This window comes from Nanorana parkeri, unplaced genomic scaffold (genome assembly GCF_000935625.1).
Source record: "Nanorana parkeri isolate BGI_ZX_2015 unplaced genomic scaffold, ASM93562v1 scaffold743, whole genome shotgun sequence".
NCBI lineage: Eukaryota > Metazoa > Chordata > Amphibia > Anura > Dicroglossidae > Nanorana > Nanorana parkeri.
The window spans coordinates 123,246-147,013 of NW_017307011.1; the positions used below are offsets into that span (position 1 = coordinate 123,246).

At 42.5% G+C, this 23,768-nt stretch overlaps 2 protein-coding genes across 2 annotated transcripts in view; both read left to right on the top strand.

Moving 5' to 3' along the window:
- The window catches only part of LOC108793367 (protein-glutamine gamma-glutamyltransferase E-like), a 19,248-nt gene extending 1,009 nt beyond the window's left edge, over nucleotides 1-18,239 (top strand). Inside the window, exons 2-11 of the mRNA XM_018564290.1 lie at nucleotides 58-176; nucleotides 3,321-3,449; nucleotides 3,532-3,703; nucleotides 4,441-4,579; nucleotides 6,529-6,632; nucleotides 10,412-10,654; nucleotides 11,453-11,767; nucleotides 13,401-13,558; nucleotides 14,946-15,079; nucleotides 17,306-18,239. Coding sequence (XP_018419792.1) covers nucleotides 58-176; nucleotides 3,321-3,449; nucleotides 3,532-3,703; nucleotides 4,441-4,579; nucleotides 6,529-6,632; nucleotides 10,412-10,654; nucleotides 11,453-11,767; nucleotides 13,401-13,558; nucleotides 14,946-15,079; nucleotides 17,306-18,239 — 2,447 coding nt within the window. The remainder of the gene's footprint in view (nucleotides 1-57; nucleotides 177-3,320; nucleotides 3,450-3,531; nucleotides 3,704-4,440; nucleotides 4,580-6,528; nucleotides 6,633-10,411; nucleotides 10,655-11,452; nucleotides 11,768-13,400; nucleotides 13,559-14,945; nucleotides 15,080-17,305) is intronic.
- Nucleotides 18,240-21,727: 3,488 nt separating this feature from the next.
- LOC108793386 (protein-glutamine gamma-glutamyltransferase 6-like) overlaps nucleotides 21,728-23,768 on the top strand; it is a 39,534-nt gene continuing 37,493 nt past the window's right edge. Inside the window, exon 1 of the mRNA XM_018564315.1 lies at nucleotides 21,728-21,754. Coding sequence (XP_018419817.1) covers nucleotides 21,748-21,754 — 7 coding nt within the window. The 5' untranslated portion in view covers nucleotides 21,728-21,747. The remainder of the gene's footprint in view (nucleotides 21,755-23,768) is intronic.

Consider the following 23,768-nt stretch of genomic DNA (forward strand, 5'->3'; position numbering starts at 1 on the left):
TACTCCACCTATTCTTACTTAATGGATGGATACTTGAAGGTCACTCTCTCTCCTCAGGTGATGAAGTGTATGTGAGCAGTGAAGAAGAGAGAATAGAGTACGTCCTAAATCAAACTGGACTCTACTGGTTTGGAAATGTGAACAGTTATGGATCTAGAAGATGGGATTATGGACAGGTAATTTTAATTTCTAAATATTGAGCAGTTTTCAAAGGACGTGGCTTGGAATTGGTGTGAGTAGGTTGCTTTCATATACTGCATTGACCAGCATCATAACAATGGGAGATTGGGGAGAAACCTCCAACTGGGGTCACTGAATATTTACTCTAGCCAAACAAAAAATAGGCTAGAGCTTGACTCAAGTTTTTGAAGTTAGTGTTGAGTCAAAACTCTTAATTTTGGATAGAACCCTTGTTGGGGGGGAAACGAGGGAAAATCTGCAACCGGTACATGAATCTAACAGAAGAGCTAGTCTTCCTCCCTACTCTACTAATGCCTAAGTTGCTATTGGATAGTTCTGGGTGCCGGGCGGGTAGTTTTCAACATTTAGCCCTGTTTTGGGCAAGCAGAGCTAAATGTACAACGGGGAAGCAGCCGCTTGTTTTGTACAAGTGATCTTGGCGATGTTGCCGAGGTCACTTGTATGCAGCCTGCAGGTCTGCCTTTCTCCATTGGGGTGGGGGGTAGGGGGGGTGCATTGAGGAACCTGGCCTTGGGGCAGCAGAGTAAATCCGGCCCTGGTTGCCTGGCATCGTGACATCTTGTGTCCGGATTTCAGCTGGCCTGAAACCTGGACACGGCACATACAGGATTAAAAACCTGGACTGTCCAGGTGGCGTGACATGGCCACAAGCAGGCGATTTTTAGTGCGAGCTCTGCTGCCCGACCTGAAATCTGCATCTGGGAACCAACTATTTCAACTGCAGGACATGGGATGCAACACACCCCGTAGACTCCACCAGAAGAATCCACTGGCTGACTTGGCTCCTAGTCAGCGGATTCCTGACCTGTTTACTTGGCTGGCAGAACCTCTAGGAGGATCCAATAAGGCCGATGAGGACACACCCTGCTTCATCTTCACGTAAGTCTCTGGTGTCTGATCGTGCCTCCTCTATACAGGATCCTCCTGACTCGGATGTGGATCTTGAGGATTCTGAACTACCTTAGTACTAAATTATATAGGGCCTCTTTGTGGACTACCTCCTACAATATATATCCAACCCATCCTCGGCCTTCCCTGCTCTATCCCAGATATTAAAGATAATTGGCCCCTAAGCAATTTTAAAGTTAATACGCATAAGACTGAGGTTTTGAATGTTACCTTAGACTCTTCAGAGGTTACCAACTTAGGCTTCTTATCACTTTTATTTGGTGTAATATCTGGGTATCTTGCTTCCATCTCATTTTAGATCGCCTTTACAACCTTAATTATAAACCTGATGCTTATTTCTCAAAAATGCAAAGTTTGGAACACAAAATCCCATTCATGGTTTGGTCACATGGCCCTATTTAACATGGACATCCTGCCTAGATTACCTATCTATTTCAGCCTGTTCCATTGACACTGCCCCAATCCTTTTTTTTCCACACACTTAAATCTGGCCTTAAATATATTTGGAAAGGAAGTAGACCCTGACTTTGGTTTCAAGTCTCTACCTAAGTTTCAAGACTCTACCTAAACATTTAGAGGGATAATCTCCCTAAATATTATGCAATATTGCCTAGCTGCACATCTGACTAGACTGTTAGGTGCCTCTCGTAAAGACTGGGTGCAGCTAGAGAGCGTGCTTCTTCCTATTCAGGTATTCTCCCTTTGTTGTATTGCCTGCAACATCTTCTCCCATTTAGGGTCTCATCCCTATTGCATACCTGGGACAGGTTAGTAAGTTTTTGGCACATTTCCACCTATGATGGTCCAATGACCCCCCAGTTTTCCGCCAGGCTGTCGTAAATCTCTTCCCCAAAGGCCATTCTGCACAACTCTCCTACATCTGTTTTGCCCTCTCCGCTGATGGCCCAAAAACGATGGCCTCACTTCGGGAAGAATTTACTTACGCCCCAGGTCATTGGCTCCTATAATTCCAACTCCGTTACCTATTTGTCACTATGAAAGACGTCCACCACAGACGTCCTACTGCATTTGAAACCTTCCAACAACCCCTATTCACCTGATCTTTACACTATACAAACTACTAGTCTCTCTAAGATTCTAGGAGCCCACCATGCATGCATGGGGGGAAAAACTCAATTGAAACAGAGTGACAAATGCAAAGCTTATTCATTGACACACAAACTTTCTGCTGCTAGCGCAGCCCAAGAGCGTAACTTAAAAATGTTAACCAGATGGTACCAATGTCCATCAAATCTTCACAGATTTTTCCCTCTGATACCAGACAAACACTGGCGCTGTCTCTCTGAAGTAGGTACCATTCTTCATGTTTGGCGGGACTGCCCTAAACTACGTCCCTCTTGGCATTCAGTCTTTATGTGCCTAAGTCACATACTCTTCTCCTCGTACCACCCCCCAAAAAATCTTTTTTTTTTCTCTCACTGCTGCCATAGCTGTCATTCCTAGATAATGGAAATCTGACTCCATTCCATCTACACTGGAATGGATCTCAGAACTTAATAAACTGATGCATGTGGAAGAATTAATGGCTCAACACTACAACCGGTATCCTCAGCTCTTTGCCATATGGCCTCCCTGGATGCTATGTGAGGAAGATGTATAATACCTCATAACATTTTATCATGTATCCATAACCATCTATATCCCCCTCCGTTGGTGGGGCTGACACCTGTCCCTGAGTGTCCCTAATTGCCATCTCCAGATCTTTCTGATCTACCTTCTCATTCTCTGCTTTACCTTTTCTTACTCATTTCTTGCTCGATTACTTTCTTATATTATGTATTCTTTATTAAATACTAATATTCCTTAACAGGGGTACAGGTACTCCTAGAATGAGATCCTAATAGGTTGGACTTGATGGACTAATGTCTTTATTCAACCTCAAATACTATGTAACTATGTAACTTAACAGCCTCATTTTCTCATGGATGACGGTCTCTCATACTATAACGGAGTGTTGCGTAATGTTATTTCTTTGGCTACTTACCATGCTCTTTAATGGTAATCAACATGCTCGTATTGTGCTCATCTATTTCTCAAGGTTATCAAAATCACATTGATGTGTAATGTCAGTCTTATTTTCTTCTATGAATTGTTATACAGCTACAGTGCTTGTTACAATATATGCCTTCATTTCATCACTGTTTCAATCGTGATCTTATCTGAGATTTACATTTTGTTTAATCCCGCAGCTTGAAAAGGACATCTTGAACATTACCCTGGCTGTGCTTGACAGGAGTCCAGAGTACAAGAAGGACCCAGCCACGCATGTGTCTCGCAGAAATGATCCCATTTACGTGGGAAGAATACTAAGTGCTATGGTAGGTGGAATATTTTTAACTTGACACAAAAAAGATTTAAACATTAACCAACTTGACAAAGCAATGCAAATGTATTCTCTAGGTAAACAGCAATGATGACAATGGAGTCATTGTTGGGAACTGGAGTGCAAACTACAGTGGTGGAGAGAGACCTACAACCTGGAACGGAAGTGCCCCCATTCTCCGCCAGTGGATGCAAAAAGGACCGGTCAAATTTGGGCAGTGTTGGGTGTATGCAGGAGTACTTTGTACAGGTAAAAGCCCAATTTCCTGGCTGGGTGGCTCCTTCTAATGACACCTACATTACTAAAAGAATAAGCAGTGAACTGGGGTTCAGAAAAAGCAACCACAGCATGTGGCAGGGGGCACAGGCATCCAGAAATGTTGCATGCCAAGGAGCCTGACTTGGGTTGCAGAGCTGGAACATAGAGGAGGTTGGAGAAATGAGCCACCAGAAAGGTGATTATAAGATGTCTTTTCTTACAGGGAGATGGCATTGGAAATTATTAAATCTGACTGGGTCGCTTTAAACCAGATATTGTGCAAAATAAAATTAAACATTTCTAGTTTGGCTGACCATGGAGAATGAACACAAATACATAAAGCTATTTAAAATGCATATGTTTGTGTTATATGAATATACTTCTATATAGCAAGTTTGTAGTCTTTGAAAAAAGTTCTATAATGGCCATCTAGTTGTAAATCAAAATTATTCAACCCCCATTGCAAATCAGGTTAATTGGCAAAATTTACAGACTGTTTGCAATGTACAAATCAAACACAAACAAATGAAATGGGTCAACACAATGTTTCCCCAAAGTGGTTTCTGAAAATTCAACTTTTAATAACTTGTTCATTGCAAACAGCTGAAAGTCTGCAAATTTTGCCAATAAACCTGATTTGCAAGGGGGGATTGAATAATTTGAATTACAACTGTATCTATGCCATGAATAGAAGATTAATCTTTTTGCAATTTATTTTATTTGCCCAGTTCTCAGATGTTTGGGAATACCAGCCAGGGTGATTATAAACTTCCAGTCTGCTCATGACACACATGTAAATCTCTTGATTGATGAGATCTATGACGAAGATGGGAGAAAGAATGAAGACGAGACCCGGGACAGCATTTGGTAAGTATGGCAGGTGCAACTAATTAAAAAAAAAAAAAATTTTAATGGACTATTGGGAGACGAGGTAGAACTTTACAGATGTCTCCATTGGCAGATGTTCCTTCACTGTGGTTGTTTGATGCAATTGAGTTTAACATGGACCAAAACCTGAAAGGAATGTTTGTGGAATGCAGAATCCTTGCCATGAAAAAATTATGATTGTTTTGAGAGTAAAGGAAGGGCTGTGTCCGCCAGCAGACTGCCTAAGCTCCCCAGCAAGAGTGGGACCTCAGGCAGCCAAATCTATTTAAAAATTGAAAGCGCCAGTATCGGAGCTATGAATCGGGGCATTTTCACAAGTACTAGTATCAGTGCATCCCTAGTTTATGTTTTTAACTACAAATTCCGTGTGTGTGTGTGTGTGTGTGTGTGTGTGTGTGTGTGTGTGTGTGTGTGTGTGTGTGTTCCTGATTATGCGAGTTTCCTTCAAATAGCACACTTGATTACAGAGGTCTACACCTCTGTAATCAAGTGTGCTATTTGAAGGAAACTAGGGATTTGGTTACTGTTCTGTTTCAAACGCCACTTTATGCAATGACATGCCTCCTTAGATCCTGGTCTGTTCAGACAGTATGTCCACTTGCTGATCCAGCAGAATTCAGACTGCTTAACTCTTTAATACATCAAGTTAAATCTAACTTTTTTTTTTTTTTCCTGTAATTAATTTTTTTAGCCTTTTTAAGTATAAGACAATGAGGAAAGTTCATAGGAACTGGAGCAGTTTCCCATGGCAACAATCAGCTTTTTTTATTTCCTTTTCAAAGCTTAACTGAAGAGGGAACGCGGATTGGTTGCACGAAGAAAACTGTCTGCTTTCATGAATTTCCCCAGTCCTTTTTCTCAGGTCCTGACTGTGCAGTGGAATGTGAAACTAAACTGGGCAAGCATAAGGGCTCATGCCCACTGCTGCCCATGGCAGTACAGCATAAATTCAGGTGTATTTTCCCCATTTTTGAGCCACAGGTGCTTCTTACAGCCTCTCATAGAAGGCAATGGCTGTATGCAAGGTAAATGCTGTCCTTGCATAAACACCTGCATACTTTGGGGCACTCAACCCCGGATACTGACATTCTGCCCTCATGTGATATTGACAAAGTTAACTTTAAAAAAAAAAAAAGAAAATCTAATAAAATGCCTAACAAATGTTTTTTAGGTACACCATTGTTTGCCCCAAATTAATTTAAATGTATTTACAGAAAATATGGATTTGATAAACAATAGCATCATTATTGTGCATCATAAAAAAAATGCAACTACCACTATGTTATTCTACAGGGCCCCTGCTTTCTGTAAAAATGTAGAAGGGATATTATCAAAACTTGGGTAGACAAAATCTGGAGCAGCTGTGCATGGCAACCAATCGGCTTCTCTCATTTTCAAATCTTAACTGAACAAAGAAGCTGATTTTGTTCTGGTTGCCTCCAGATTTTGTCTGCTACAGTTTTGATAAATTCCCCCATAGTGTGTGTGTTTTAGGTGTGTTTTCAAGTAAAAGAAATGTGCATGTGTGCCCAAAATTAAAATGGTTAAATAATATTGAAAAGGTTAATATCTATCTACACTTTACTCCAACTGTCCCTATTTTTAGGTTGGGTTATAGACCAATGTACCATAATGGTCAAATTGCAGGAAGCTAAATAGACATGTGGGAGATGTTTTATATGCCAATTGAGCCCTCTGCTAATGGCCAGAGTAGGTGTGCAGGAACTCAATTGCAGATTTGACAGTGAAGTCCCTGAACTATATAAGACATTGTCAGTTTAACTCTTAAACAACTACCAAAAATCGAATATGTTTTTGGATGTACTGAACAAGACTGTTATTTGAGGGTCCATTCAAAATACTGTGTTGCAGTAACTCAGTCATGGCCATTTTCCTTTAGTAACAAAGTATTGTGTTTCTTATCACAGGAACTTCCATGCATGGAATGAAGCTTATTTTACTAGAAAGGATCTTGGGTCACTTTATAACGGATGGCAAATACTGGATGCAACTCCACAGGAACGTAGTGACGGTATGTATGTGACTTGGGCTACAAATTATACCCTGTATAAATACACCTAAAGACTGCTTCCATTCATTACATTTATTGGCTAAATTGATTTGGTGAAATATAGCAACTACTTATGTAATAATAATTGAATCAGCAGATCTACACCCTGGCTTATTAGAATTAAAGGCGTCAAAGCTTAAAACAGACCTTGCACTAAAATGCAAAGTCTGCTTTTTACATCAGGGCCACCCCTCTATTTAAAATCATGGAATTATCACTAAAAACATATTGGCATTAAAAAATATACTTACCCTATATCTTTGAATTCTGCACTGGGAAGGTTGATGTCACAGTCCTTTGAGTAAGATCCTGGGAATTCTGAGTATCTCAAATTTTGGAAGAAGATGCTCCTGTGCTGTGTAGGGGATTGTGGATTTTCAGCTATCCCAGGATCCAACTCTAAGGACTGTTGCATCATGCGGAAGTATTTTTTTCTAACTTATCGCCACAGTTTTTGTTTTATTGTATTACATGCATAATGCAAAATAAATGGGGTAGACTTGTAATAAGCAGACCTTGGATTTAAGTGTACGGTTCACTTAATATTTCAGATTCTCTACACCTGGTCCTATTATAGATGCGCTTTATTTGTTATAAACCTCCAAATATAGGGGAGAAGGGGGAGGTTAATCTACAGTCCGAAATAGAAATAGCTGGGAGGGAGGGCAATGTAGTTGTGATGGGCGACTACAATTACCCGGGCATAAATTGGGCTAATGGAACCTCAAGTTCAACAAAGGCGGGCAACTTTCTGAACATGTTGTGAGACTATTTCATGGACCAGATGGTGGAGGTCCCAACTAGGAAAAATGGACAAGAACCCTTAGTTTCAAAAGGGCTAACTTTGATAAACTGTGCCACCTAGTGGGGGACATCACATGGGAAAATGTATTTCACAAACTGAACTCGGACCAAAAGTGGGAATGTTTTTTAAAAGCACGTTACATATTGCCATTGCCAAATGTATACTGTTGGGTAATAAAAGTAAAATATCACAAACAAAACCTGTATGGCTGAATAAAAATGTAAAGCATCACATAAAGGAAAAGCGAGTGGCATTTATAAAATATAAGATGGAGGCGACGGCATTGGCATTCAGTAACTACAAAGAATGTAATAAAAGATGCAAACTCGCAATACAGGCAGCTAAAATAGAGTGCAAAAAGCATATTGCCACAGATAGTAATAAAAAAAATCCCAAACATTTTTCCCAATATATAAACAGTTAAAAGGGAGAAAGGAGCAGATAGGCCCAATAAAGGACGAAACCGGGAAGTTGGTCATAAATGACAAGGAGAGGGCTGAAGTGCTGAACACATTTTTCTCAGTATACACTCAGGAGGGAAAAGGGTTTGACACCCATAATAAAACAGAGTTCATCACAAAATATAGCCAAGTGGTTGACAGAACCCGGGATACAACAAAGACTTAGTCTACTTAATGCAAATAAAGCGTTGGGACCGGATAATCTGCACCCCAAGATACTTAAGGAACTAAGCGAGGCTATAACTAGACCATTATTCCTCATTTTTAAGGACTCTCTAATGACTGGTAGAGTTCCGAGTGACTGGCGGAGGGCTACGGTAGTTCCAATATTTAAAAAGGGGGCAAGATGCCAACCTGGGAATTACAGACCAGTTAGTCTTACATCGGTAGTTTGTAGACTGTTAGAAGGAATGATTAAGGACCACTTAGTAGAATTTGTTGGATAATGACAAAATAAATGACAACCAGCATGGGTTTAGGAAAGACTGTTCCTGTCAGACTAACCTACTGACCTTTTACTAGGGGGTAAGTAGAGATCTGGATGGAGAGAGGTCTTTGGATGTGGTATATCTGGATTTCTCAAAGGCTTTTGATACGGTACCACACAAACGCCTAATATACAAGCTGAGAGCTTTGGGCATAGATGGAAGGGTGTGTACATGGATGGAGAACTGGCTAAAGGAAAGGGTACAGAGAGTATCAATAAATGGTGCCCTTTCAGACTGGGCTAGTGACATTAGCGGTGTGCCTCAGGGTTCTGTGCTGGGACCCATGCTTTTCAACCTGTTAACGACATCGGGGACGAGTAAACAGCGATATCTCAGTGTTTGCTGACGATACCAAAATTGGGAGGGTAATAGAAACAGACCAAGATAGTGTAACATTGCAGGAGGACCTGGATAATATAGGGGAGTGGGCAACTATGTGGCAGATGAGGTTTAATGTCGATAAATGCAAAGTTATGCACTTTGGGAGTAAAAATAGGCAAATGGGTTATACAATTATTGGTATGCCGCTAGGGAAGTCGGAAATGGAGAAAGATTTGGGGGTCATTGTAGACCATAAACTGAATAATAGATTACAGTGCCAGGTTGCTGTAAGCAAAGCTAGTAGAATCCTGTCCTGCATCAAGAAGGGAATGTTTGCAGGGACAGGTCTATAATTTTGCCACTTTACACATCAATGGTTCGGCCTCACCTGGAGTATGCGGTGCAGTTTTGGGCACCGGTATACAGAAAGGATGTCCTTGAGCTGGAGAAAGTCCAGCGGAGGGCGACCAAACTCGCCAAAGGGATGGAGGACCAGAACTATGAGACAAGGCTACTGAATTTAAACATGTTTACGTTGGAAGTAAGGAAATTAAGGGGGGACATGATTTTCATGTACAAATTGTTCAATAGTCATAGCAACATTAGCAACAAACTTTTTAAGATTAATTCCGTAACAAAGACTAGAGGCCACCACCTAAAACTGGTAGAAAAAAATTAAAACACAAGGGGTGAAGGGGGTTCTTCTCAGTTCGCGCGGTTAGGGTCTGGAACTCGCTGCCTCAAGCAGTGATTTCCGCGAATAGTCTGGAATCATTCAAGAAGCTTTTGGACGACTTCCTGAGAGACCGTAATGTACAAGGGTACAGGTACTCTTAAGAATGAGAACACTCTGGGACCTATACACACATACATGCATGCATACATACATCTACACATACACACATACATACATACACACACACACATACACTTACATACACACACACACACATACACACACACACACACACACACACTAGGTTGGACTTGATGGACTTATGTCTTTATTCAACCTCAAATACTATGTAACTATGTAAAAACTGAACCCACCCCAAAGATGGATGCAGCCAAGCTTTTGTTCCTACAGCAAGGAATGAAGCCAAGATGGTGAATGTATGACCCTCAGAAATGTCAACCCTCTTTCTCTTGAATGGTTTTTGGGCCTGTGTTGATGGGCTTTGTGTTTGGGTCAATGGTGTTATTTTGGACATCATTTTGAGATGCTTCTGAGATTATTCAGAATTCATTGATGGGTACATTTGACATACGTCTGACATGCTTCAAGGTGGGTTTACATTCCCATAACCTTGTATGGAATGCAAAACCAGCATAAAGCAAAATAAATAAAAAAAATGCTCGTTGACACAGGCCCTATCTGGCCACATTTAGACAAACATCCAGAATTGGGCAAAAGAGGGACACAAAATAGGGAAACTATTAAGTTGCTCATTTTGAGGCTCGGTGCTAACACGTCTCCACCTGCATCCCTAGGCACTAACCACATTATGGTAAATACAGCCCTGTCTCTAGTGTGGTCTGTAGGGTTGGGACAAGTTCTGACCAATGAGATGGAAGCAATGAAGTAGTGCATTCCATAATGTTGAACACTTTACAGATCTAATCGTGTTTTGCTAACAAACAATACATGGCTGTGTTTTCATGCAGGTAGATACCAATTGGGACCGACCTCGCAGAAGGCTGTGAAGGAAGGGGATGTAGACAAACCGTACGATACCGTATTTGTGTTTGGTGAGGTGAATTGTGACCAAGCACACTGGATTAAGCATAAGGATGGAAGCAAAACATTGGCTTACTCTGAGCCTACAGGCGTGGGGCAGCTCACCAGTACCAAAGCAGTTGGTGCTTTTCATCGCAGGGATATAACCAATGACTACAAATACCCAGAAGGTATCTTTTTTTATTTTGATGCTGCTCATTTAATTATGGTGTAATTTGTGTAAATTGTGGTTGAAACTGGATAATTATAGAACAGCAGAGGAAGAAACGAGCGGCACAAGGAGAGCAAGGATTAATATGATGGGTCGGGGGAGAAACTACTCCAATAACAAGCTAACATTTTAAAAGCTGCTACAGGTCATCAGTTTAGTTGCACATAAATATTGGCCTTAGAATTATTGCTCTCTGGCATGTGCAGTGATACCCAAAATGTGTAGAGCAATTGTCGTTTTTATACGTAGGCACACTCAACGCGTGTTTGTGACGACGTGCGTTCTCGCAGAGCCGGGGAACATTTTTTTTGCATTACTACTTTTGGGTTACAGGACTACATTTACAAAAGACTATCTGCTGGCAGCATAGATCTGTGCTGCAGCGTAATAGATCATTCGCTACAGTATTGTCCAACCCAGCTCAGTAAGTGACAGTTGGGTTTGCCTCTCGAGAGCCAGAGCCAGCTGTACCCGCCCTCTCCCGTGTCTGCCCCACCAATAAGTGCTGGAAGAACAGAGGAGATCTGAGGCAACACAGATGCTAATAAAATTGGGGATTTGAAATCTTCATAAGCTGTAGTGGTAATTCGGGCCTACCATCTCAGACATCTCCTCCCTGCTGCGTCTGACAGGAAGTGTAGGAAAATCTACCCAATGGGACACACGGCAAAGAAACCACATCACAGGGGGTCTTAACAATTCCCTACTATATCCAAAACAAAAATGTATTTACTGTTCGATCATTATTTTCTTCCAGGTTCTGCTAAGGAAAGAGAGATCTTTGCGAAGGCAAAGGAAAAAGTGGAGCCACCAATTACAGTTCTAATGGCAAATGAAGCTGCTACAAGCGATTCTTCTGTTCCCCCAAAACCTGAATTTTATGCCAGTTTTAAAAAAGCGGCCGAAACACAAGTTGGTGATGATCTGAAACTCAGCTTGACGTTCAAAAACACGGTGGCTAAATCTCAGAAGATAAAGGTCAACATGACAGCCACGGCCATAATATACAACCGTAAACCAGTCAAAGATATTCTTACTGAATCCCATTATGTTACACTGGGACCTAACGAAGGTAAGTGCACAGAAGCCCATTGTCGTATGTATGTTACATTTCATATGATACCATTTTATAGAGCAGCATACATCAGACAACTGAGGACTAGGGAAGAACCCAAGGGACTTGGTTGCTTAAGATGAACAGTCTCTTCAAATGAGACAATAAGGAGCCAAAAATGTTTTCTAATTTTGAACAGTGGGGAAGGGTTAGAATTCCTACTATCCAGGGCTCCATTAGAAAGAGTTACCCTCACTTTCTGCCCCGCAGATGCTTTCACCAGACAGGAAATGAGGAAAAATCTGCAACAGGGACATACACTAGACAGAAATAGAATTTGACTCGGGTTCCAGCTTTCACCTAAAGTACTAAAGAAAATACATTTAGAAGTGAGGGTAAATCTGTCCAACAGAGCCCCAGGTAGTAGTAACAAGCTGGCATGGGTCCTATCCTATGCCCTCATTTACAGATTATGTAAGAGTTACAGAGTTATGTAGCTTGAAGCCAAAAGCTACAAAACGACCAACAACCAAAATCCCATGCATTTAAAGTTTGCCTGTTCACAACTGAGCGCTCAGATGCTTGTAGCTCAATGCCGTAAGCTGAAAAATACATGAGCTACCGTTGAAGCAGAATGGGACATTTTTGACCACATAGACGTCATTGGAAATCCCTGGAAATCCCTGAAACACTTAAATAGCTGAAAATTAGTTTTTTTTTTTTTTTTTTTTCCCCAAGGTTAAACAATCTTCTTAGTACTAATTATCCTAGTACTAAGCCTTTCATTGGCTGAAAACAAACGCTTAAGCCTGAATACACCTGTGGGAAAACTTCAAAAAACACACAAATGAAAATGCTTCAGAATCTCCTGTAAACTCACTTGGGTCTGAAAGCAGCCTTAACAGCTCAATCCAAAACTGAAAAATGTTTTGACTGGACATGTGCTAACTTTGGAGAAGAAGCTAAAGATTTGAAGTTTAGGTTCTCTGACTTGTATCTTAGACCAGTGCCCAAGTGTGTCACGCTTCACGGCTGTTGTGACTGGTGCAAAAGAAAACCATACCATAAAACCTACCATAAAATGCGATGTAGGAACTATCATTCATGGACAACCCAGTAAGTGGTAAAGTACAGTGGCAATCAGATGGCATTTAAACTCGTAACCTGATTGCCTTCTTCAGTTCCAGTTGTACTCCTTTTCTTTGCTACTGTTTGGGTTACTGGCCCCACCCCCATTACTGGAAATCTATACTCCATGCACTTTATTTATTTTAAACCAGGGAAGGGTAACATATATTTTCTTAAATTTATATAGTTCAAGTCAATTTTGTCTTAAAGCAGAACTCCGCATCTGATAAATTCAATTTGCCAAACTTTGCACACTCCTGCCCTAGACTAAACAAGCAATTGTGCGGGAAGGGGTCTGTCTCGTTGAGTTTTTACAGTGTGTCTCATTGACTTAGTGGGCCCAGAAGGATGGTCTTCCCTGGGCAAATTAGACCACACTTTATAAGGTGTTTTGCCTTACTCTGCAACTGTGGGTTTAGGGTTCTTTGGATGCAGGTTTTATTCTCTCGCTTTAACACAATGGACATTGGCTTTTCTACATTTTCATTACCTTTTTTTTCTTTCTTTTGTACTTGTTTTCTAGAGAAAAGCATTGAGCTGACAATACTATACATACAGTATAGACAGGCCATAACGCCTGACAACATGATTCAAACTACAGCTGTGTGTGAGGATGAGACTGGAGGCAAACTGCTGGTACAAACTGTGAATACATTGAAGAACCCTACACTACTGTTGAGGGTAGGACTTCTCAGCTATTTTTTCTTGCTACACTCCAGTGGCCGGAGGTACAAAAATGGGGTCTATTTAAAAAAACTGAAATATGGCCATACTGGTACTTAAACAACAAAAAAACTGGGTGCTATACAAATGTGCATTGCGCTTCTCTGATTTCTGATAAGAATGATTGCAAGTAAAGAGTCACCAGGAGAGCCTTGCCATGTGACCTGTCAGGCTCATGAATGGCTCTCTACCTAAAATAGAGTTTTCTGTTGTCTAGGATTCCATGGGCTGCATACAGTAGACCACATTTTATCAATGAAATACCATAGTATGTAGAATGTAAAGTAGAACAGAGGTTCTATTAACACTTTTATAAAGACGTTCCTCATTCCTCCATATTGAGAGAAAAGGAAGTGAGCGAGGAAGGAAAGTAGGCACTATAGCAATGTTTTCCCAACCAATGGAATATGTAATTTAGCATGTTAATGTCATCGCAAAATGTATTTTTCTATTTATTTTTTATTTTTTTAATCCAGCTTTCATAGAATAGAAACTGGTGATCCTGGCATGAAGTCCTTGTTCAGGCACTTCCTGTTATAGGGGGATAGTGCTTTGTTTCAGTTTCCTAACTGAGCTCCTGCATTGACACCCTGTTGGCAGGCTTACGATGAACTACAAGTGGCTGTGCCACACATTACGCAGACATGGCCTACAGTTGTCAACATCAGGAAATATCCCCCTCAGGAATGTTATCCCTGCGTTAGATCAGCAGCACAGAAGGATGAAATGAAAAATAGATATCAAAAATTATTTTAACAAACCAATTGTCTCCAATACATATTGCCGTAGCAATCTAAATGTAATTCACTCTGGGTTATCTCTACTTTAAAGGAGCATTATGGGGAGAGTGAAATAGGCTCATACTTGGAGCCAACCTGTGACACTGAAGTTATCGCACGTCAGCTCTATAGATCAAGAACTGAGAGATCACATACCACTGGCTCAGTGCTGATCTTCTCCCTGCAGAGAGCGGTGACTGTTTAATCATCACTCCCTGCAAGGATTCCCCCCGTCCCCGCTTTACTTCAGTGCTGACTGGAGGGATGGACAGAAGATTTTTCATAGTCCACAGAGATGGGAATCATAAGAGTGCAGCACAGGTAGAGGGCACACAATTACTAGCTCACAAAATTTCTGTCATGATAAACGGGTATTTTTTTGCACTTATTAAAATGATAGAACAAAATGCTTTACAATATATATTTAACAGACAACAAGGGAGAAAATAAGTTTGGGGGTTTACGTACATTTTAATTCATACATATTAGTTTGATTGGTAGTAATTACTATTTCCACGAACACCAATCATACTACCATAGTAATGATACCAATATTTTATTCATAGGCTAGTGAAGACGTCAAATTAAACACAACTTCACAAGTGGATGTTATATTTACTAATCCAAGTCAAGAGGAGATCTGTAACAGTGTCTTGATTGTAGAGGGGAGCGGCCTTTTGAGCGACCAACTGATTATTAAGTGAGTATAAATATTTTTTGGAAGAAATTATAAAAACATTTAATATGGATCATGAGTCATAAGCAGTCGTTTGTTTTGTTTGGTGGTTTTTTGTTTTTTTTTAATCATAATATCCTGGCCAATGCCAGGCATGGTAGGCTGTTTAACCTGCACAGATTTGGACAGGACAATTTCCACAAATCTCTAAAATTTAAGTGGTCTATCATATGCAAAACTTTTTTTGTATTTCCAATTTGATGATGGTGACACAGGGAGCTGCAAAAGCAGTCTACAAAAATCAGGTCTCTCCCTTCGCTATACAGTGGAGCAGAGGGATCTGAATCATAAGACTTGCACAGAATTCCAAATCCCTTCCCAAGAAAAATGGTTCAGAATTATAAATTTGAGCTCCAGGCAAAACCAAGCTTTGGAGAGAATGGAGAAGTTAGAGGCTTTGTGTGTTTTTTACTGCTATCTGCCTCCCAACTAGGGAAATTTCCCTTCAATATACAGTTTGCATGCATGTGCGCGCACACACACATTTTTGCTTTACTTTTGCTCACTTAAAAAATTAGTACTGTAGATAGGGAGATTAGTCAGAGCTATAGTCAAGTAAATCAACACATAGACGCTGCTAAATAAGACCTTGGCATTTAGGCTTCGATGGCCTTTGGGCATGAAAGGGCTAAATGGGTTTGTAATCATACCGAAGTATCTATCTATAATCTGTCAACTTACTAATTAAACTTTCTTTTTATTGTCTAGTGTACAAAGTCTAAAACCAAATGAAAGAGCTACAATGGAGTTTGCTATCACTCCATACAGACAGGGCGAGGGAAGTCTCCTAGTCGATTTCTCCTCCCAGAAATTTCCAAATGTTAAAGGCTTTCAATCGGTTCCAGTGGCTTAATCATAAAAAGCAATACCTCCCGAGAGAAGATAAAGCACAGTTAGAAGCCTCATATGTTGATGGCACACAGAAGCATCATCATGCACTGATTTGCAACGATTTTGTAATCTGTATTCAATAACAAATAAACTGAAAGGCTATTTAATTGATGTGCATTTATATGGAGGTTTAAAAAGAAAGTGTTGGCTTGCTGCTAGTTGCCATGATAACAGGCAAGTATTGGAATGTCCCAAGAAATGAAAAGATATTCCTAAGGGAAAGTCAGCCAGAGGAAGACATTAAAAAAATGTATGCAAAGTGTATGTAAAGCAGAACTGTTATTTTTTTTTTGTGTAAAACCCATATTAGTTTATTTGTAGTCTGAGACATTTCCCTTTAACTTCCTGTCCCAAAAAACTAAAGGGAAATGAGATATAATAAGTGAGAGATTCTTCTTTAGACAGTTGTCACCAGAAAAGATCCCCATTGGAAGATTTTCGCACACCTCCTGTAACTTTAATATAAGTGATAATACCATTGCCCACTTAAGTCTCTTCCCTCAGTACCACCATGTTACTCCTCTTGAATTAGAACAGCTGAAAGACCACATGGGCCTGTAAAAAAAAAGTGATGTATAGGATGTTTAAAGAAAGCAGTCTCATGGGTTCTGATGTAGAGTGCAATAAGGTCATGCAGAGATCAAGTGGTATGACTATTGCTCAAGAGATGTGCTTATGGTCACACACAACACAAACTTTCTTCACCCCAGTTTTTAAGTCATTGGCTTTTCACCCGGCTGTCATCGGGCGGCCGCTCGCTCCTCCGAGGCCACTGCGAGCGGCCCTCTACAGTGCCTGATTGGGGAGCCGCGTCTGCCTGATCCAGCCAGCCTGGATCGCATAGCGGTGTACTGTCATTTGGGGGGTGAGGAGACCACGGAGGGATGTACTTTCACTTTTGGGGGTGGGGCAGGGAGAGATGTACTGTCACTGGGGGGTGAGGTGGTCAGGGAGGGATGTAACCTAGCGAGAGAACAACTCTGTGCCTTATGCAACGCCAAAGCTAAATCCACACTACTCAAATGCCGCCGTACCTTTTACGAGTATGGCAACCAGTGTGGCAAGTACCTTGCTAGAGCCCTTCGCAAACAGCACACGCGGACGTTCATTCACTCAATCACATCTCCGTCGGGTGCCAAACTTTCGCTCACGTCTGACATCGCGGACGCTTTCGCCGACTATTACAAAGGCCTCTACAATATATCACACCCAATGTCCTCCCAGAACGCTTCGGCCTATTTAGCTTGCATGAAGAGCTATATTCACTACTCAGGTATCCCCTCTCCCACCACTCGCCAGCTCACTGATGGAATCCCCTATCTCCAATTCGGAACTGGAGACCACTCTCAAACTTACCCAAGCCGGCAAAGCACCTGGCCCAGATGGCTTTTCCGTAACCTATTACAAACGCTACCTCCCTATTTTGGCCACTCCATTCTTGAATGCACTTAATTCCCTGTACACGGCCCATGCCCCGCCACCTGATTCCCTCAGAGCACATATTACTGTCATACCCAAGGAGGGGAAGGATCCGTCCCTATGCCCCAGCTATAGGCCAATATCGCTTCTTAACATTGACACAAAACTTTTTGCCAAAATTCTATACCTTCGTCTTGTACCCCACCTGGGAGACCTCATTCATCCTGACCAAACTGGATTTATCCCATCCAGAGAGGCGAGACATAACACCACTCGAGCTCTGGGGAGGATTCACTCCGCCCGGTCCAGCGCCACCCCGTGTGTACTCCTGTCCACCGATGTGGAGAAGGCGTTTGACCGGGTGGACTGGTGGTTTCTACACAGTACATTGGAGGTGGTGGGGGTGGGACAACACATGCGAACCTGGATTGGAGTGCTCTATTCCAACCCCTCGGCCCTCGTCACCCTGAACTTTCCCCCGCTGCTGTCGCGTATAAAATCGGATTTGGAATCATGGACCAAACGCACCTTTTCTTGGATGGGCCGTTGCAACATCCTGAAGCAATCCATCCTCCCACGCTTACTGTACCCCCTCCAAGCCCTGCCAATTCACATTCCTCCATCCTTCTTTCGCAGCATACGAACGGCCTTTACAGAGTTCGTCTGGATTCAAAAACCGCCCAGATTAAGCTATGATATACTGCGGAGACCCAAGCATTCGGGTGGGATGTCTCTGCCAGACGTTCATCAATACTATATTGCCACACACCTGACTGGAACTGCAACTCGCCCTCCAAGCTTTGGGTTGCCTTAGAACAATTCCATGCAGAAGCCCCACTGGCCAACCTACCCTGGAGTTCTGCACCCCTTACGCTCCAAATCCGTGCATATCCCACCACTGGCCCTACCCTGAAACTGGCATGCTCGACCTTTACAAAGGGGTCCTTCTCCTCTGTTCCATCTCCTCTCTTCCCCATACTCGATAACCCCTCCTTCCCACCTGGTATTGGCACCCACACCTACCCGGCTTTCTCCGGAGAGAGTTAGGCCTGTACAAAGCCTTGCAGCTCCTGAAGACCTCGGAGTGGCCTTCCACTCACGCCCTTCGTACCCTACCAGAGTACGGCCCGCTGGACTTTTGGTCGGCCATGCGCCTGTCCCACTTCCTTTCCACCAACCCGCCGGTACCCAATATCAAAAGGCTGCTCACACCTTTCGAACAACTTTGCACCCAAACTGGCGCCACCCGCCATACCCTCTCCTTCTGCTACACACAACTAATTCAACCATCGGACCCACGCCCGCTTTGGTTTCTCTCGAAATGGGAGGAGGATCTACAGATCGTTGTATCCCCGGAAGCCGCGACTAAATTATTATCTCTATCTTACCGCTCCTCAATCAGCAATAGGTATCAGGAGTCGGGCTACAAAATAGTGACCAGGTGGTATTGCACACCGCAAACTCTCCACGCGTTATTCCCCGACTCTCCAGACCAGTGCTGGCGGTGCCGGCAATCTTCGGCGGGTATGCTCCACATGTTCTGGTCCTGCCCGGCCCTCCGTCAGTTTTGGGATGAAGTCCACATTCTTACTCAAAAATGTATGGACGGCCAGGTCCCTCAAAACCCTGCCTTCTTTCTCCTCCATCACAACAATATCCCTCTACGCACTTACACGAGATCACTCATCAGACACATAGTATTAGTCAACGCAGCTTGGGCCTGCATTCCGGCCTTTTGGAAAAAACCCGAGCCCCCACGCATCAGACAGGTCTTGGACCGCATACACAATATTTATCTCATGGAAGACCTTACAAGCTCAATTAACCAAAATAACACATCGTTCTCCAGCACATAGTTTCCCTGGATGGAGTTCATTCGGTCACCTGAATACCTCTCTCTCTGAAGGATCTCTCTCTACCCCTTGCTTCATATCATTATCAATTGCATATAAACTCACATACTGTGTTTGCAATCACTACGTTACCTCTGTTATCCCATACCTGCGTATGTGCATGTTTACTGCTTTTTTTTCTTGCAACAACTTTTCTAAGTATTTTGTAAACAATTGTACATTGTATAAATAAAGAATTTATTAAAAAAAGAAAAATATACACAGACTGCTTGCGAAAGCAGAGGGGGGGGGGGGCATTTCAAAAGGAGCCATGAAGAGATGAAGAAGACAAAAAAAGAGTAAGTTTGTCTTCATATACAGCAACTGCATATGCCTGCTCCATGTTCACTTGGTGTACATTGCTGGCATGGTTTTTTTTAAATACCTCCACAAAGGTGGGAAATGTGCTTCAAGCCATTAGTAAGTACATTGTCGGTTTGAGCCACGTCCCTGAGGTCTGCATGAATCTTGTAAAGAAACCTACTAAGATTCATAGAACTGTGGGTAGATTCACCTAGACACAGACATTACCATGATTCACCTATCAGACGAGGCGGGGAATGATTTCGCCAAGCGGGGGGGACTAGGTACCACTGGAATAGTACTTTATAGGCCAGGGGCAATCTTTTTTTTTTTTCTCTTTTGGGTCATGGGAGGACATATACTATGTCCTTCCGTGACCCAAAACTCAGCATATGGCGGGCTATTACCCGCTATATGCTGAGGGCACCGTAGCCTAGACGGATCCCGACAATACTGTCAAGATCCACCCAGCTGGCTGATTGACAGCTGGCTCTGCCTCTCTAAAGGTAGAGCCAGCTATGCCCGCCCCCTCCCCCACCCATTCCTTCAGTCAGCGCTGGAGGATCGGAGAGGGGAGGGGTAGAATCCCTGGGGGGAACAATGACTGAAAGGGAGATAATCAGGAAGTGAGCGGATCCGTGGTATGTTTTTGCTCACTTACCGATCAATAGAGCCAACGTGTGACAGTTTTAATGCCACATGTTGGCTTTAACTATGGGGATGAGTGTAATTCACTCACCCCATAGTTCTCCTTTTAAAGTAAAGTAGTGGCCGATCAGCCCTGCCTTGGAGGGGGGAAAGTTCTTTCTCCCACTGACCTGGACGTTGCTTATGATGGATACCAGCTTGTCGGGCTGGGGAGGAATTCTCAGGGTTGAAACAGTCCAAGGTACTTGGCCAGCGAGGGAATCTAAGCTCCCTAATAACATGCTGGAGCTAAGGTCGATTTGCCTGTGCCTTAAACATTGGACGAGCTGACTTCAAGGCTTTAACTGCTGTTTCAGGTCAAGGCTACAAACGTTGTCCCTCGTTTGATGCTTGAAACTTTAGAACATGCTACCACTGGCCTGTAAGAGGCACATCAGACCACAGTAAATAACTATTGGAAGATATTGCTTTTGTATTAAACATATTATAGCTGAGGTCTTCCCTCATAAGTATAGATACATGAAAAATGGTACCAAAGATTTACACGATAGGAGGTCGCCTACACTAGACACATATACATGTGTTGACAAAAGGTAGACAGTGAGAAAATTCATGTTTCAAGGCAAAGGCTGTAGCTGGATGCATTGTTGCACAAGCTCATTGGTATGTGGGAACAGAGTATAGATGAGTATAGGTGGCTGTTTTCTTGGTGCCCTGGTGACCGCCATATGACCTCCATGACCCACCTCTATGCCCCTGCTCAGGACAAAATGGGGAGCATTAACAAGGAGAAATACGTCAGCTTTGTGGTGCAAATATTGGCACATTTTCTGTGCACTAAATGAACAATGCTATAAGACAGGGTCTATGTGGTGTTGCACCAGCTGCTATTGTTATTTCATGTAACATATTACCAAATATTTTGATGCACCACTTTCATTATTTCGGCACAATACACGCCACATTAGTCTGCATATAGAAGTTGGCTCATTTCTCTAGATGCGCCAGTTTTTGTTAATTTTCCCCCAATATCTTCATCTGTGACAAGCACACAACCCAATATCGTGATCACTACAAGAAAAATTAGAATGCTAAGCTCCAAATGATGCTAACTTACATGTTAGCCAATTACAACTCCTACACCCATGTTGTCTTTAAATTAGGTCCTTATTGCCAAAGTAATTTCTCTCACGAGAACATGCCTGCAAACATTTTATACAAAGCGTTGAGCCTTTCTGAGTAATCATAATTGGCATATTCTCTGTCAATCCTTATACATCACACGCCCTTGTGCAAGCCTAAAGGAGAATGTTCTGTACTTCAAAAAGTATAAAGCTGAGCCATTCCCAGATCATTTCAATATTTAAGTCATTGAGCTTGGAATCTCTACATATATGGGATACAAGAGCTGAGAAGTCCTTTAAGGTATTGAGATTCACATCATTTTACAACTAGAAAAGAACATCGGGCAAGACAAAAATGACAAGTAAGTTTAACTGTTTTCATAGTTGGAGTCTCAATATAATTTTGCCTGATGTTAAGGAAGGATGTTTTATTGTGAGCAAAAGATGCAGTACAGGTTCACTTTAAAGTAAGTCTATGCTCTGCCCATGCAGGGAGAAGCAACAGATTTACTATTAGTACAAGGGGTCTTATTGGAAAAACAGCTGTAAAAAAAAAACCTGCACAGCAAAGTGCTTTACAAATGTGCTCTGTGCACCACTGGCTTCACGTCTGCTTGATCAGCTTCACTGGGGTCAATATGTGACATTAGGGGTCTAATCAGCTATCAACTGCGTATGCAATACATTTAACAAAGAGTTGGGTTATTATATTGTGTTTTGTGTGCAATTACCTCCTCCCAGTCTGGCTCCCACCTCCCTCTTGCTGTACTTACCTTTGGGGAATGCTCCTTCTCCTCTGCTTAACAATTGCAAGCAAAATTCAAAATTCATAGCGCAGGGGAAGTCCCATTAAGGAAGCCGTTTAATGATTCGCCGCCTGGCTTCCTGATTGGCCGGGAAGCCGGCTCCATGCTTCCTCATCACCAGGTGGCGAGGAAGCATGGAGGCGGCCTTCTGGAGGTGGCCTTCCGCCAGACGCCCTAATTGGTCAGCTTCGCCACACAGCTTCCTGATTGGCCGGGAAACCACCTGCATGCTCTCTTGTCACTAAGTGACAAGGCAGCATGGAGCCAGCTTCCCGGGCAATCAGGAAGCCAGAGTCATTACCCGCTGCCCGACTTCCTGATTGGCCGGGAAGTTGGCTCCATGCTCCCTGGTGATGTGGGAGCATGAAGCCGGGCGGTGTGTAAGGCCTCGCTGCCTAGCTTCCCGATACCGGAAGTTCCGGTATCGGAATACGTATCGGGAGTATTTGGGAGAGTCTGAGTACTCGCCCAAATACTTGGTATCATGACAAATACCGATACTGGTATCGGTGCATCCCTACCCAAAGGTAAATATAGCAAATGGGGGGGAAAGGGGGCCAGATTGTAGGGGGTAATTCCACTTTCCCAAATTTCCCCTTCGAAATTTGAATTACCCTTTAAGCATTTTTTAGGCCTAAAATGTGTATTTTAACATTTTACCTAATGTTAACCTGTATTCTATTTTAGGAAGGATGTTTACTTTTAAGAATAAAATGCAGTACAGGTCCACTTTAAATTAAGTCCGCGCTTTTGCCCATGCAGGGAAAAGCAACATATTTACTTTAAAGGTGATGTATTAAATAGTGAAATGTACTCTTCCCAATACCTGGAGCTAGTGTGTGAAACTGCAGCTGTCCAATGCCGGCATGTAACCGCCGATCACTCAGCTCCTGGTCTTCTCTACCTCTTGAGAATAGTAACTGTCAGTCACGGCTCCCCGCTGTCATTCCCCCCTCCCCTCTGTGTTCCCCCAGCGCTCATTGGAGGAACAGGCAGGGGAGAGGGAAGGGCATAGCTGGCTCTGGCTCTAGAAAGCAAAACCAGCTGTCAATCAGGCAGCCAAGTTGATCCCAAAAGTATTGTCGGAATCCTTCCTGGCTATAGCGCACCTCTGTGCTATCAGCATATAACTGGCATTAGCTATATGCTGACTTTGGGTCACAGGAGTACATTATTAAATATAATCCTGTGACCCATAAGAGAAGTAAAATAAAGAAATGGTTTGGCTTCACTTCTCTTTTATAAGCACTATCTTCCTTTCGCTCTTTTCGTTTGGCTGACGGGAGGTAAGAGAGGACGTTCTCACCACCCGCACACAGTGACGTGCTTTAAAAAAAGGACTCTGAAGTTGGCAGAGCACAATAAAAATGAATGAACATTGTTTATAAAGAAAACCCGGGAGAAGAGCCAATCATGGAGCTCTCTCTGCTCCATCATTCAAAAAGAACTCCACGGGGCTTTTCAGGCTACATAAAATGGCCCAATTTATGAATGGGGTGGACCTCAGTATACCTGGTGCAGCGGCGCATAACAAACAACAGATAGCGATGTCTATTTATTTATTATATTT